Source organism: Eulemur rufifrons, chromosome 16 (genome assembly GCF_041146395.1).
Source record: "Eulemur rufifrons isolate Redbay chromosome 16, OSU_ERuf_1, whole genome shotgun sequence".
NCBI lineage: Eukaryota > Metazoa > Chordata > Mammalia > Primates > Lemuridae > Eulemur > Eulemur rufifrons.
The window spans coordinates 93,855,171-93,870,379 of NC_090998.1; the positions used below are offsets into that span (position 1 = coordinate 93,855,171).

General features: G+C 59.3%; 1 protein-coding gene across 1 annotated transcript in view; it reads right to left on the minus strand.

Moving 5' to 3' along the window:
• Positions 1 to 15,209, minus strand: part of CELSR1 (cadherin EGF LAG seven-pass G-type receptor 1) — a 137,488-nt gene that overhangs the window by 59,093 nt on the left and 63,186 nt on the right. The window contains exon 3 of the mRNA XM_069491303.1: positions 4,554 to 4,776. Coding sequence (XP_069347404.1) covers positions 4,554 to 4,776 — 223 coding nt within the window. The remainder of the gene's footprint in view (positions 1 to 4,553; positions 4,777 to 15,209) is intronic.

The following is a 15,209-nucleotide window of genomic DNA, read 5'->3' on the forward strand; positions in this document are numbered from 1 at the left end:
CAGAGAACTCGGCAACCCCCCCGAAGGAACCTGGGACCAGCTCCTGAGTGAGCTGGACGTCTCCCCTGTCAGAGAGGAGGTGGCAGAAATCCCCTCCTTTGATTCAAGGCTGGTGTATCTGTTTTCACGCAGCAGAGTCTGGAACAGCCTGAAGCCCCCGACCGCGGCCTTTCCACTGAGTGGATGTTCAGTCCACAGCTCCGTCTGGACCCGGATCCCCTCTCCGTAGAGGGGCTCTGAGAACTGACGACAAATCCTAAAGAAAAACACCTGCACAGCAAACCGGATGCTTTAGGCGTGGAGCGCGCAGGGGGCAGAAGGGACCTGAATTAGGGTGAGGACCAGCTCGACGCCGCCGGGTGGGCTGCGCCCAGTTGTTTGTTAGGTTTTGCTTTGGACGTTTCTCTCTGGCCCAAGGTGGGAGCTGGGACGTGGCGTCAGTGTGAAACGCTTCGCTCCTACTCCCCTGACCCCAGCAAGCACCGGTCACCACCAGGGACGCAAAGGCCCAAGGCTGAGGGCGGGGTCGGAACCGTGCAGCAAGACAGGCAGATGCAGAAACCGAGGCTGGGGGCAGGGCATGGAGAACAAAGAGCGGTGGGGACATGAGAGGTGGCTGGGAACGGAGCCGGGAGCCCACTTGGGAGCCCAGGCACTTGGCAACCAGCAACCAGAAAGCAGAGAAGGCCCGAAAGAACCACCTGACACAAAGGCAGCTTGGGCCCCGCCCGCTGTCACCGCCTACCCTGGCGGGCGGGGGCAGGGGGCACTGCAGCCCCCGAGGTGTCAACGTTCCGTGAGATCTGGGAGGCCCCTTTATGATTTTGCTTTCAAAGCCACTCCCTACAACACGCTCACGGATTTAATGTCCCCCCCCACCCCAATTTCCCAGCTGCCGCCATGCAGAAGGGAAATGGCCGGCAGATCACTGCTCAGTGTAACGATCTCACGGACACTAACCCGACAGCAAGTGGGCACAGAGAGACCCCACGCAGAGTGGGGTCACCGTGACCGGGGACAGAGGGCAGAGCGGTGGCTGCCGAGGCTGGGAAGGGGGCAGTGCAGAGACGGTGGTTACGGACTACAGACAGCTGGGCAGAGAGCAAGTTCTAGTACTCAACAGGAAGGAAACTGTAGTTAACACTAATTTATTGCACAGTTAAAAAAAAAAAAACTACAAGAAAAGAATTGTAACGTTCTGAACACAAACAGTAACTGTTTGCTGTGACAGATACCCCACGAAGCCTGATCTGATCGTCACGCATTGCATGCAAGTCCCAAAACACCACATGTACCCCCGAAAATATGTACAACTATTATGTATCAATAAAAAATAAGTTTAAGAAAACATTATTATTTTCCACTTTCCCTGTCTGGAGCCAACACACTTCCCTGTTGGCTTCCAGCACATTTGCCAGCGCCACGTCCACACCTCTGGCACCAGGACTTTCGGCCACCTGTTAGGTCAGGCTCCCGTGGTCACCCTCCTGCAGCTCATTACCCTGCCAAAGGCCACGGCAACACACGTGACTGAGGGCTGCCGGCCATCCCCAGGTGTCCAGTGGCCATCACAACATACATGCCCAAGTCACGTGCCCAGACTCACGCCTGTCACATGCCACAATGTGTTTGTCAGAAGACACCAGGACTCCTCTGTGGGTGCAGACACCCACAGAAACCCTCTATTGCAAACACCAAGCCACAGGGGACACAGAGTCGCTGGGGACCCCACGGCAGAGCCCTCGTCCGGGAGGCCTGTGCAGAGCCAGCACCCAGGGTCTGGCTGCATAGGGCCAGCGCGCAACTGTGCTGCAAGGTGACACTGATCCCTTTACAAAAGGAATTGGGGGCGGGACAGCAACCGCCAGCTGCCAGGCACTGCCACCACACTCAGAGCCCTCATGGGAAGCCCCTGGGGGAGGGACCTCCTTAGCCCGTTTACAGGACATGAGGCACAGAGAGGGGATGTCACTTGCCCACAGTCAGGGTGTCAGAGGGTGACGGAGCCACGGTCCGTAGGCCAAAGCAAAACGGGCAAACCGCTGACACAGCCAGCAGCCAAATGGCTCGAACCTCAAAGCTGCTTTTAGAATCGAACGACAGGGGGTCCCACAGAACCGGGCCGGGCCAGCACCGCCCACTTGTCCCCCCTCCTAGGGGCCCAGCGAGGGGCCCTGCTCTAAAGGTTAGAAGTAAAGCAACGAACGCCAGGCCCGACATGCGCCTGAGCTTGGCGTGTGGGAGCCGCTCTGGATCTCATTAGAGTCAGTCTCAAAAGCGAAACCCGGAAGACGGACAGAGCCTGGGAAACCCCTGCCCACTGGGAGAGCACAACTCGGGTGCGCTCGCACGACGGGGCACCGAGGGCATGGACTCCAGGCAAACGGCCCGGTGGGGCACCCTGCTGGGCTTATGATTGGGCAAGTTCTGCCACCTTTATGTGCCTCAGTTTCCCCACCTGTAAGATGGGGACAAGAGCAGCACCCAGCTCACGGGGTCTTGTGAGAAGGGTGCTGGCACGTGAGCTGCCAGCAAGTGTCTGGCACAGACGCCTGCTCATTGCCACGGCTGTCGTCCACGCTGCCCGCTGTGGGGAACGGGCAGGCCCGGGGATGCTCACCCGGAACCAGTCTCCAAACAGAACGTGCTCCTCAGAGGAGGCCTCTGGTGCCCAACGCTGGTGCCCAACACAGAACTCACCAAGGGGCTGGACGGGGCAGGTCCAGGTGCTTCCGAGGGGCAGGGTCCGCCTGGCTCTGCAGAGCCCCCAGCAGATGCTCCGGGCCACTCAGAAGGCCTGGACTGTTTTCCTTCTGCAACTCAACCCCCTACCCCCACCAAACTGCAGAGCCTTTCCCCTAGGACAGCCGGAGCCCCGCTGCCATCCCAGGGCCACAGCCTTATCTCAGGGCAGCGGGCACTGGTGCCTCACAGGCACAGAACTGCCAGCCGGCACCTGCTACCCTCTGCGCCTGGAGGATGAGACGCCTCCAAGGAGCCTCAGGCCAGCGGGTGGACGGAGGCACCAATGGAGACCTGGACCTCCACACGGTGACAACAGGCACAGCTGTCCACGAGCTTGACGCCAGAAAACAGGAGGTGGGGATGGCAGGTGATTATTTAAAGGTTTCAAAAATGCATCTGTTTTGGAGACTTTAGCACAATCAAAGCATTTGACAAGCAGGAACAAAAGCAGGATCGGGAGTCTGGCATGAGTCCATCCCCCAAGTGATGAGCCCACGTCAGGACCAGTCTAGAGGCAGACGAGAGCCACACCGTGGAAAACACACTGACGACTCAGGCCACACAGGTCAACCCCGTGCCCACTTCTGAGCCTCTGGGGGTACAATCAGGGCAGACGGGACCTGGAGCCCATAGCCAGGGACAGCTAGGGCTAGAAGGCAGCAGACAAGTGGGAAGTGACCAGGCCATCCAGCTGGCGCTGGAATGTGGCGTCCCTGGCTGGGGTCAGAAGGGCTTCCTGGAGGAAGGAGGTGGGGTCAGGTTGCCAGGCAGGGGGAGGCTGGGAGAGAACATTCCAGGTGGAGGAAACACCCATCCTGAGCCTGAAGGCTGGTCTAGGGTAGAGAATGGCAGGCGGTCAACGCAGCCACGTCACAGGGTCTGAGAACAGCGAGTGCGAAGGGTCAGTGGGGGTCAGCCCCAAGGGCCCGCTGAGAAGCTGTGTCTCCCTCCCCCAGTGGGCAGCCCCAGCAGGACGGTCCACAGGGACTGACAAGACTCGGGCTGAGGGCAGACGAGACTGGCGCAGTGCCCAGGTGTCATGCGGGTGAGAGATATCGGTGGCAGGCGCCAGGTGGTAGGAACTGGGCTAGACGAGGGAGAGGCTGGGGGGCACCCTGCTGCCTCGGGCCCCTCCCCAGAGAGGGCCTGAGTGGTGGAGACAGCTCTATAGAGCCGGGTCCCTCTCGGATCTGCCGAGCGTATGAGGACATTCACATGGGCGTCCTGGAGCCTAAACGTCCCTACGGAACAAGCTTGTGTGGTTTTCTGGGGCACAACCAAAGCATTTAATTAAATCTAAATGCTCTTGGGAAAAAAGGGACAAAAATAAAACAACAAGCCCTGCGCACCACAAGTCTGTGTCCTCGAGTCAGATTAAGGGACCAGGGCTGGAAAGGGTCGCGCAGCCCTTGGTTCCACACTGAGAAGGCCCAATTCCTGAGCCGCTGGTGGCTTTTCCCTGCACCTCTGGCCACCTAGATGTCCAAGATGCCCACATGCTGGCAAGTGGGCAGGACCAGGCTGGCTTCCTGGGCGTGTGGCCCCTGCAGCCCCCAGGCCCAACGCTCAGAAGAGCCCACGCGCGCTTGAGTGCTCTGCGGCCACTGTCTCGAGATTCTTAATCATTCCGGCACAAGGGGCAACCTTTTCAGTTTGCACAGCGCCCCACCTACTGTGGGAGCCAGTCCCATGGCCAGCACTGACCGGGGCCACGCGCGTGTCCAAGGCCACCGCAGATGACACCTATGTAACCATCCAGGGGATGAGACGCATGGGACACCCGTGTGGACGCGGCAGGACACACTTACGTGAGGGAGATGGTGAAGTGGAAGCGCTGCCTCAGGCCTCGGAAGGTGACGAAGGACTGCGGCGGGAAGCTCCTGGTGGTGACCTCGCAGTAGGGCCGCTCGTACTCGCCGGGGGGGCACACGCAGTGGAAGCCGCCGATGAGCAGGTTCACGCAGGTGCCACCATTCTTGCACACCCCGTTGGCGCAGCGGCCGGAGCGGGCGTCCACCTCGCAGTGCTCTCCTGGAGGGCGGGAGGGACAGGCACGGGGGCAGGTCACGGGGCGGCCGAGGACGAGCCAACCAGCCCCACGAGGACCTGGACACACACGCCCCACAGAAGCAGCTGCTGAGGGAAAACACGGTCGGGCCCGAGGTCCCTGATGCGAACACGAACCCTCCAGCTGCCGCAGCCTTCCCAGAGCTGGGCTGCAGCTATACGTGTGTTGGTTCCTCACTGGGACACCCTGCTCCCGGGGGTGCGCTACGGACGGGGGCTCAGGAGGCCTCCAAAGCCCTCCCTCGAGGGCTCCTCCAGGGACGGTGCCAGGTGACTAAGCCTGCTGGGTTCCATATCCCAGGGGACAAAGAACTGCAGCAAGGAGCCCTTGTCGGCATCCAATCTCGTTCCCTGTTCCAAGCTGGACTCTCTTCCGGGGAGACCCCCGGAAACAGGAAAGGGGCCTCATGCCCCGACACCCATGTCTGTCACAATTGCTGAACACATCAGGGCCTTGTCCAAGACCGAGGAGCACACCACGCTCCCACCGGGCTGGGGGGGCGCCTGCCCAGTGGGCTTCCTGCCCTGTCCACCTCCCCCTGACCCTCACGCAGGCCCCCTCGCTGTCCCAACACTGGATTCCAACTCGGTTTTACCCTTGCCTGTGTCCCCACGGGCCTGTGAGCTCCTGCGGGCAGGCACCACCATGCTCTGACGTCCTCCCCAGAGGCTAATCCCTCCTGGGACAGGAAGGTTCCAGAGAGCTGTCGGGCTGACCGCCTCCCCCCAGGGCCCCAGTGCTCCCCAACAGGAAGGCCACACTCAGCACCAGCTGCCTGTGGACTGGCCACTGCCTTGGCCGGCAAGGTCTGGCTACAGCGAGCTACGACCAGGCCCTGCCCTCCAGCCTGGGCACAGAGTGAGACCCTGTCTCTTATAAAAAAGGAGGAAAAAAACCCACTGGTATAAAGACATGAAACTCGGAACCCCAGAGACATCCAACGTGAGGACGCTTGGTGCAGGACGGAGTTTGCCCTTCAAATGGCAGCATCTTCCTGGAGCCCAGAACTCACTGGGGTCCCCACTGGGGTTGCTCTGTGACACGTCTTCTCGACAGGCACTCACAGGCATCTCGTGAGGGGCCTCTGAGCGCATCAGTAAGGCCACCTCTCAGCCGGCCATGGCCACACACGGTGTGGCCCTATTTGACACCAACTCAGACAGACAGAATGCAAACACACTTGCATGACGTCTCTGTCTGCTCGGGCTGCCGTGACAAAGCACCACAGACCGGTGGCTCATACGACAGATACTTGTGTCTCACAGTTCTGGAGGCTGGAAGTCCAAGATCCAGGTTCCAGCTGACTTGGATCCCATGCGGGCTCTCCGCCTGGCAGTGTCCTCATAGGCAAGGACGGGGCTCTGGCCGCTGTCCACTCCTCTCAAGGACTCTTGTCCCATCACCAGGCCCCACTCTCGTGCCCTGCCATCTCCAAGTTCAGTCACAATTCAGTCTATAGCAGCATGTACGAGACAACTGGGAATTTGAAAAGACTGCATAGTGAGCATTAAACTTTATTATCAATTTAAAAAAAAAAACAACAACAAAGAAATCAGATGCTGTTGAGGGTGGGTGCTAAGGTGTACCCCAAAATCCCCAGGACCGAGACTCTGGGGTGTGGGTTACCACTTGTTCACAGCTGAGATCCTGCACTCAGACATCCCCCTTCCCGCAAAGTCCCGCAGCCCAAGAAGCTGCCCACGCCCAGCCAGCGACAGATCAGTGTAGAGATGCAGGCTACGGGGCAGGCTGAGGGCTCATCACAATGCACAGCAGCCCGACCCCCTCTGCCCGGGCCAGGTCCCTCACTGCCCCCAGGCGCAGCTCCCAAGAAGGTTCCGCACCCAGAGCTAGGACCTCCGAGTCTGCAGACGGATACCGACTTCAGTGACTCAATAACCAGTTAGTTTAAGGACATTCTTTCCGTCATCCACGGGGATGCTTCACAGGAGTGAGCTCATGTTAGGCAACAGATGAAACCGATTTGAAATTAGCATGACCATCAAGAGAAACAAGTGTGCCCTGAGAAAGCCCAGTTTCCCCGGGTGCCTCCCGTCTGCACTGCCAGGCTGCACCCCCGGGACGCACAACAGCCTAGGCTGGGTGACACCAGTCTGAGCAGGGCTGGCATCACTGGCTTTTGCTGGACGTCATGAGCACACCAGGGCCACCCTGACACTGACCCCTGAAGACAGGGGGCGCCGAGAGCTGACCCCCTGGTCAGACCATAGATGGGACAGACCCCCGCCCCCAAGTAGATGCTTCCCACCCTGCTCAGAGTTAAGACAAAAGGAAGCAGCCCCCCCCCCGCAGCCCCCACCCTCATCTCAGCTCCACCCACCCAGGGAAGCTGCCTGACCTCCCGACCCTGTGGGCAGGCTGTGAGCACACACAGGCTCTCACACACGCTTGCACGATGCTTGTAACCTCTCCCCACGCTCATACACGCACACTCACAACCTCCCACATGCACGCACACTCATTAATAACCTCACACACATGCATGCACATAACCTCACGCATGCATTCACAGTCACACACCTGCTCACACACATACATACGTGGACACCCCTCACATGCACCCTCACACCCTTAGTCACACACTCACATGCTCACACACTCGCCGCACACTCACACCTGGGAGTCAGGGCTCCTGGGCTCCCCGCAGGGAGGGCGGCCTGCAGCCTCCGTAAATTCCGTGCGTTAATGTGACGTGCATCGCTTAAGGTGGTGTATTCCTCCTCCTCCACACACTTCAAATTCTCTCCTTTCTACTCTAAAAATACGTGACATTTGGGAGAGTTTGCCTTCCGAGTTCCAGTAGCGCGTTCTAAAATAACAGCCTCGAGAGCGGCGGGGCGTGGTCCCCAAGCCGCCGGCAAACAAAGGGGCCCCCTCCGCCTGCTCCAGAACCGCGTCCGACTCCCCCAGGAGCCTGGGCCCAGTCTCGCCCGCCAGCCACGCCACCACCTGCTCCGCCATCGCCTCGCACTGGACGGCTGGAGCTCACACTGCCCTCATCTGAGTGCTAGAAGGTTCCTTCCCACCCACGCCTGGGATTTCCTCTACAAGGCCCAGGGAGAGGAAGGCTCTTCGTCCGCATCTCCACAGTCTGAATTTGAATCTGTGGCCCAGCAATCCCGCCTCTGAGTTCGGTTACCAGAGGCTGCAGCCCCACAGCCCCGGCTGCCCCCTTTAAGGGAGGACGACAGAACGGACCTGTCCTTCTCACGTGGGGGGCACGTGCGAGGGACTCTGCGGACAGACAGGTGGCCTTCGAAGCCCCGGTGTCCCCCAGGAGGGCCGGAGGAACATACACACAGGTATCTCTGCCCCGCTACTTAAAAGGCCTTGCTGGTGTGAATAATTCGCAAATAAAGCTGAACCTCCATGAACTTGGTTTGCTTTTCTGAGGATGAAGTTGTATTTTCTCTGGGTTTTGCTTATTTTCATTTCCAGGAGGCAGCTGTATCAGCTTCCTAGGGCTGCCGTGACCGACGGCCACAATCTGGTGACTGACACAGCAAGGTCTATCCCCTCGCATCTGACGTCTGACACCCCGGTGTGAGCAGCGCTCCAGCCCCGCCGGACGCTCCAGGGGACGGACGGTCCTTCCTGCCCTCCAGCTCCTGGGGGCTCCCGAGTTCCTGCTTGTGGCCTCTTCCCACGTGGCCGCCTCCCGCAGAGCGTCAAACCTCCCTCTCCTCTCTCCTGGGAGGACGCCAGTCACGGGCTTTCGGGCCCACCCTAAACCAAGGATGATTTCACTTCGAGCAGCTGAGCTGATCACATCTGGAAAGACTCCATTTCCAAATGAGGTCATGTTCTGAGGTTCTGCGTAGACAGGAATTCTGGGGGCCACTACTTGCCCTGTGTCTGTCCTGGAAGTACAGTCGTGGCACATTTTGGCCTCTGCAAACAGTGTGGAGACCAGCAGCACCAGGCACTGCTGGGCCCCCGCCTGAGGATGCCTCTTCCCCACTGTGACTCCAGGCTCCAGTTTCTCGGCCCCTCAGGAGACTGTCCCAGCCTTGGCCTCTGCCGGCTCCTTCCCCACCCGGCCAGCCCCCTCCCACTGCAGCCCCTCCCGCCTCCCCAGGACGTCCCCTGTTCTCTCCATGCCCCACCCCGGACCTTCCCCTCTCCAAGCTTATCTCTGGGCCCCCCTTTGGGGCAGGGTCTCAGCCCTGGGGCCATCCCCTCCCACCTCGTCCCCCCCCTCAACCCTGCCCCTGCGGCCTCCCAGAGTCCTGGGCCCCTCATCTGCAGCCAGATCCAGCTGCCACCTGCATAACCACAGGCCTCGTCACGGCCCCTGCACCCCCCCCGCCCACCCCAGTGCCTCGCAGATCAGCTTGTTCTGCACGTGGAGACAGACGGGCTTTCCACGGTGTTGGTGTTGCCACGTGTCAGTCTCACTGGCTAGAATCCCATAAAGACCGCACTATTGTCAACAACGGTGACTCACAGGGACCATCCTCCAGCCCAGCGTCCTCTCTCCTGGGTCAGCATGTGGCTTCCCGGTGCCTGCAGGCCGCCCCACGTCCCTCACCGTGCCCGTCCTCCCTCTCAGGCACCAACTCCGGAAGCTCGGCCCATGGCCTGAGCAGGCACCAGACTCTCACGGACCCCCAGTCCCTCCTCTCTAGAGCGTGCCCACCCGGCTGCACGGTCACCCCCCCCCCCGAGTGACTCTTTCTAACGTGCTTCTCCCCCGGCTCTGCGAGGGCAGCAGCAGGGGCTGTGTGGGGGCCAAGGCTGAGAACGTCGGGCACACAGTGGGCGCCCAGTGAACGCCTCGTGTGCGCAGGGCACACAGCCCCGGCAGGGAGGGGTGCCCGGTACGCAGACGGTATTGACGAATGCCTGTGGGATGAAGTCATGGAATGCCAGGACTTTCCCAGTTCCGAGCCAATGATTAACGCAGGTACTTAATCCACAAAGTTACAAAACCTATACAGCTCGTGCATTTGATTCAAACGGTGCGGGAAAGAGGTTGAATTAATTCCACAATGACACACGCCCTTTTTATAAAAGGTGACGAGACCCGTGAGCACTCCGGTTTCCTGTGCTCGGGACCAGTCTGGGAAGGTCCTCATCTCCGGGTTCTGGTACTTTCCTCAGACCGACTCTCAGGTCCCCGTGACTCAGCAGGGGCTACAAAGTCCACGGGTGAGGACACTTCCCAGAGCAGCCCCTGCAGCTGATGCGCGAAACCACTAATGCTTCCTTTAAATGTACCTCCCGTGCAGCAGCCGGCAAATGCCCTTCGGGGAATCCCTGCCGCGCAGCGTCTGCAGATGCTCCCGACAGGGCTGAACGCAAACCTGGGAAGCGATGTGGTGTACTAGTTTTTAACTCTTAAAATCATCTTACTTAAGGTAAAGCATTTGGATCAAATTTAGTGAACCTGATATCTTTGATTTTCTAATACAGCTTTTATAAGAAACAAAATGTTCTCAAGTGTGCTTACTAGCAAGATTTAACTTCATCTCTCTTTTTCTACGAATTCTCATTCAAGATAAATTTGGCCTTTTGCTTACATCCTAGTGTCCTGCTTAGAGTCAAATGCTTGCTCCAGGTCACTCTAAACCTGGGGGAAATCCACCCCGCACCCTGTGGCCCCGAGCGCTCCCCGTCCTGTTACCGCTGCAAACACAAAGCCCCAGACGGAAACTTCGGACAGGACCCTCGCAGGAACATTCTTAACTGCAAATAAAACCCCCCAAGAGCCAAGGTTTGTCCAGCCCTCCTGGTCCCACTCGCCCCCACCACTGGGCACCTGCCCCCACCAGGCTTGGGGCTGAGAGTGAGGGGACACTGCCCTGCCTGCCCAGAAGACCCCAGTGCCAGAGCCACCCACCCTCAGCCAGAGGAGTCCCCTGGGGAAGGCCCAGCGTCACAGGGCTTAAGCAAACAGCAAGGGAGGGCCACCGCCCGCCACCTGGTGGGCCAGGGAAGGCAGAGGGCAGGGGAAGGGGCACGGCCACATCAGGCCTGGGCGAGGAGCTTCCAAACCAGGCAAGATCTGCCGTGAAGCCCTGGCTCAAGAGCCTGCCAAGGCAGCTTCAGAACCTGCCCCCATACTGGCTGCTCCAGGAGCAGAGAGATGCAGAGTGCCCCAGCCCAGCCAGGAGGGGCCCAGCCAGGTGCCAGGCCCAGAAGGGCTGGGGACGGGCCCAGGAGGGGAAGGGCGTGGAAAGGTTTGACGACTTAAGTTTTTAGACAAATAAAAAGACAATTCCTTTCTGGTCCTAAGAAATAGCTAAGGGCTTTGAACCAGAAAAACTAGAATTTCCAAAGGCAGCAAGGGTAACACTGGGCACTTTGAAGCCTGAAGTTTAGACAGAACTAAAGACCAATAAGGAAGCTGAGAACAGAGAGTGCAGAGCCAGGGGAAGGGCCCAGGGGACAGGGACACAGAACACACCGCACTTTCCAAGTCAGGTCAAGACACACAAACCCACAAAGCCTAAAAACCACCCGAAGCCCATCAGAGAGCCCAGTCCTCATGCTGGACGTTAGGACACGGGACGGGGTGCTGAACCACCAGCGTCATGACCTGAAGTGAAGCTCCTGACGTGAGCCATGACCAGGTGGCACCTGTCAGAAGCTTCACTACCAGAGAAGGCACAAGATGGGAGACAAGGAAGAGGGGACATTACAGGGTTCCTGACAAGGGAAGGGTTAATTCAGAAATGATTAAACACTACACGAATTTGCCCACCCATCCTTCCACCCACTCATCCATCCATGCTGCTGCACACCCACCATTCACTCATTCATTCATGCACCACCCACTCATCCATCCATCCACCCACCATCCACCCACCATCCACTCACCCATCTACTCATCTATTCATTCATTCTTCCATCCACCCATCCACCCACCATCCACCCACCCACCCACTCATCCACCCACTCATCCATCCACCCACCCACCCACTCATCCATTCATTCATTCTTCCATCCACCCACCCACCCACTCATCCACCCACTCATCCATCCACCCACCATCCACCCATCCTCCCACTCTTCCATCCACCCACCATCCACCCATCCTCCCACTCTTCCATCCACCCACCATCCACCCATCCTCCCACTCTTCCATCCGCCCACCCACTCATCCTTCCATGCTGCTGTACACCCACCATTCACTCATTCATTCATGTACCACTCATCCATCCATCCACCATCCACCCAACCATCCACCCACCCATTTACTCATCCATTCATTCATTCTTCCATCCACCCATTCACCTACCTATCCATCTATCCTTCCATTTACCCATCCACCCATCTAACCACCCACCCACCGACCCATCCATCCATCATCCATCCATCCACCACCCAACCATCTTTCTAATAAACTGCCTGATGTGGGGCCATTTTTAGGCATAAGTGTGAACAAAACTGATCCCTCCTGGAATTTCCATCTAGGCTAAAATGTCATATGTCCAGGAAAACTGAAATTATGTGCTAAGATTCTCAGAGCAGATGGGAAAAGCGGAAGGGAAGCTTTGAAGGGGTGCTGGTGTTGAGGCATGTGCACACACACAAGCAACGGTTCCCAACACAGAGCAGCAGAGGCAAAGCCCCAGCCCTCTCCTGTCCCGCCGTACAACGGCCCCACACTAGCAAGGCCCCGCAGCGCACAGGGCCGCACAGAAAGGCCCCGCGTGGCTGCAGCCTGGGTGAGGGTTACATACAGGAGTCCACTGCTGGTCAGGACCCTGCCTCTTCCGGGGCACTTCAGCCCGGAAGGCACACAGCCCGGCGCAGAAGCACGACCACCAGAGGCCTCAGCCGCGGGGCCCCTTGTCCAGCAACAGAGCTGCAGAGGAGGAGGTGCTGCCGGCCAGGCCCTGCAAGCCAGGCTGACCTAGAGACAGGTGGACAGACAGAAAGGGCAGGGCCACACGGCCACGCTGGAGCCTGAGGAGCTCAGACTGAGCCCCCTGACCCTGGCTATCCCCAGGTCCACATGTGGGGGCAGAAGAAATGAGGAGGACCGTTCCAGCAGCACCCTCGTCTAGGGGCTCGGCAAGGTAATCAGATGACCCTCCCTACGAGGCAGGTCTCCACACCTGACTGTACGGATGGGTCCACAAAGGCTCAGAGAGGGTAATAACCTCTGCTAGGCCACACAACTGCAGGGCTGACGCTCGCCTTAAACGCACATCCTTAGTGTCCACACAGAGCTTGCAGGGATGGGTCCAGAGAGGGAGTCAACTTTGCCACCTTCCCAGGATCAGTGCCCTCCGCAATGTGTCACTGCAGAGGGCGACCCAGGGGCAGGGTTACAGCACCTCAGCACCCCCTCCACCCAACACCCGCAGCACCACTGCCGGCACAAGGGTTTCCTGAGCAAGCCCCTGACCGGTGCCTTGGTTTCCCCGGCTGTAAATCCCTCCCTGCAGGCAGGGATCTCTCTCGCCCGGAGCTATCCTAGCACTGGGCGGTATCAGGTGAGATGGGCCCACCCGGCAAAGCACTGCGATGAGCTCTGCACAAGCACTGCCGTTGTCAGAGGCCCACCCCTCGCCCCTCCAGCCCTCTCCTCTCTGCCCTCCCGCCGACTCCCCCTCGCCCCTTTTCTCCCTGTGTTTGACTTTCTCACCTCCGGTGACATGCTCTGCACCTGGAGTCCCCTCCCCGAGTCACACCCAAGGCAGCCCAGCCCCTCCCCACCTGGCAAGGCTACGGGAAAGGCCTCAGATGATAGGCCCTGACAGCTGCCCCGCGAGCTGGGGTGCGGGGCTCTGGGAGTCAGGAGGCCGCCAAAAGCCAGAGCACCGCGGGAGAGGCTTCTCCAGGGCTGGGCTTCTCGGGATGACTTCGCTATTGTACTTGAAGCAAATTCCCAGAACTCCAGACACACCCATTTTACAAAGTATAAATAAAAAAATGCATTCCAGCGCAAAGAAAATGACTCCCACTCAACCGCCGCCTTGCCTTCCCCTACGAGAGTCACACACACGCCGGGGGCAGAGACCCTGCGAAACCGGAACGAGCCGTGTGTGTCTGAAACTCTCCCGGCGCCTACGGCAGCTCAGACCCAAGGTCCCCGCAGCACAACCGACCTTGGGACACAGCCTTTCGGAAAAGGGGTGCTCTCCCCAGCTCCCGCTCCTTGACACCTTGTGAAGTGGGGAGACCAGAAAATAACCCACCCTGGGGTGGAATACAAGGCAACCCCCAAAAGGATGTGTCTGAGTGTAATTCCTGAACCCTGGAATGTCACCTTATATGGCAAAAGAGTGACTACTACCTTGTATGACAAAACGAGATTCAGTTAAGGGTCCTGAGTGAGACGGCCCTTACTGTCCAGCTGGGCCACTGCGATCACGTGTGTCCACCAGCCAGGGCCGCCCACAGCCCCCAGGAGCTGCGAGAGACGAGGAAGCCTCCTTCCCAGGGCCTCTGGATCCCCCCAACACCTGCCAACACCTGACTTCAGACCTCTGGCCCTAGAACTGTGAGAGAATGCCTTTCTTGTTACGTTAAGTGACCCAGTCTGTGGTCACGTATTACAGCAGTCACAGGAAACCTACACAGACCCTGAACACACCCGGGTAGCCAGCCGGATTCAGCAGGAATACTTTTCTGGGGACAGTCCCCAGAGAAAGCAGCGGTCCTTAAGCTTTTAGCATCTCCATAAGTTACAACAGGCCTGGAACCGCGGAATATGAAACACCCTCTCGTTCCCCAGGCTTTTGTGGCAGTGGCGTGAGGGCCCAGGGGTGCTAAGTGGACACAGCGTCCCCTGGGTGCAGGTGGGCCTCAGACGTCTTGGTTGCAGAGACTCGTGAGGGAGGGGCACGCAGAAGGCCTGGGACGCCACTGTGCCCAGCACCTGGGGTGCTCAACCCAGCTGACTACCAGGCCGTGGGCACCTCCATGGCCCCCAGCACCATACTGGGGCACAGAACCCCACCTTGGCTCCCCCAGTAAGGCACTTCTAGCTGCCCCCAAAACCAAAGGCAAGGTTCTTGGGCCAGGGACATGGCTGCTCTTCAGAAGGACGCTGGTGGGCACAGCCTGGTGGGGCACGGCCTTCATGCTGCCCTGGGGCTCGGATCCACCAACAGACGCCAAAGTCCCGACAGTGGGGTGGCGCACAGCTCCCCTTGTGCCACTGGGCCCCTGCAGCTGACTTTTCTGCAGGGATCACGGGGGGAGGTGACAGAAGCAGCCTCGTCCTGCAGGGTGGGGTTGTGTGGGGACGTGCAGGTGGGGGTGGGCCTGGCCCCCGCCGAGCACTTGGCTCCTGCTGGTGGGCAGTGGCAGGAGCTGGCGGGGAGGGCTGGCCCGGCCACACCACGGAGAGAGGGAGGGAGGGCGGGCCCGGATGTGGGGCCAAGGGTCTGGCCACGTTCTTGCCGAACACGGGCAA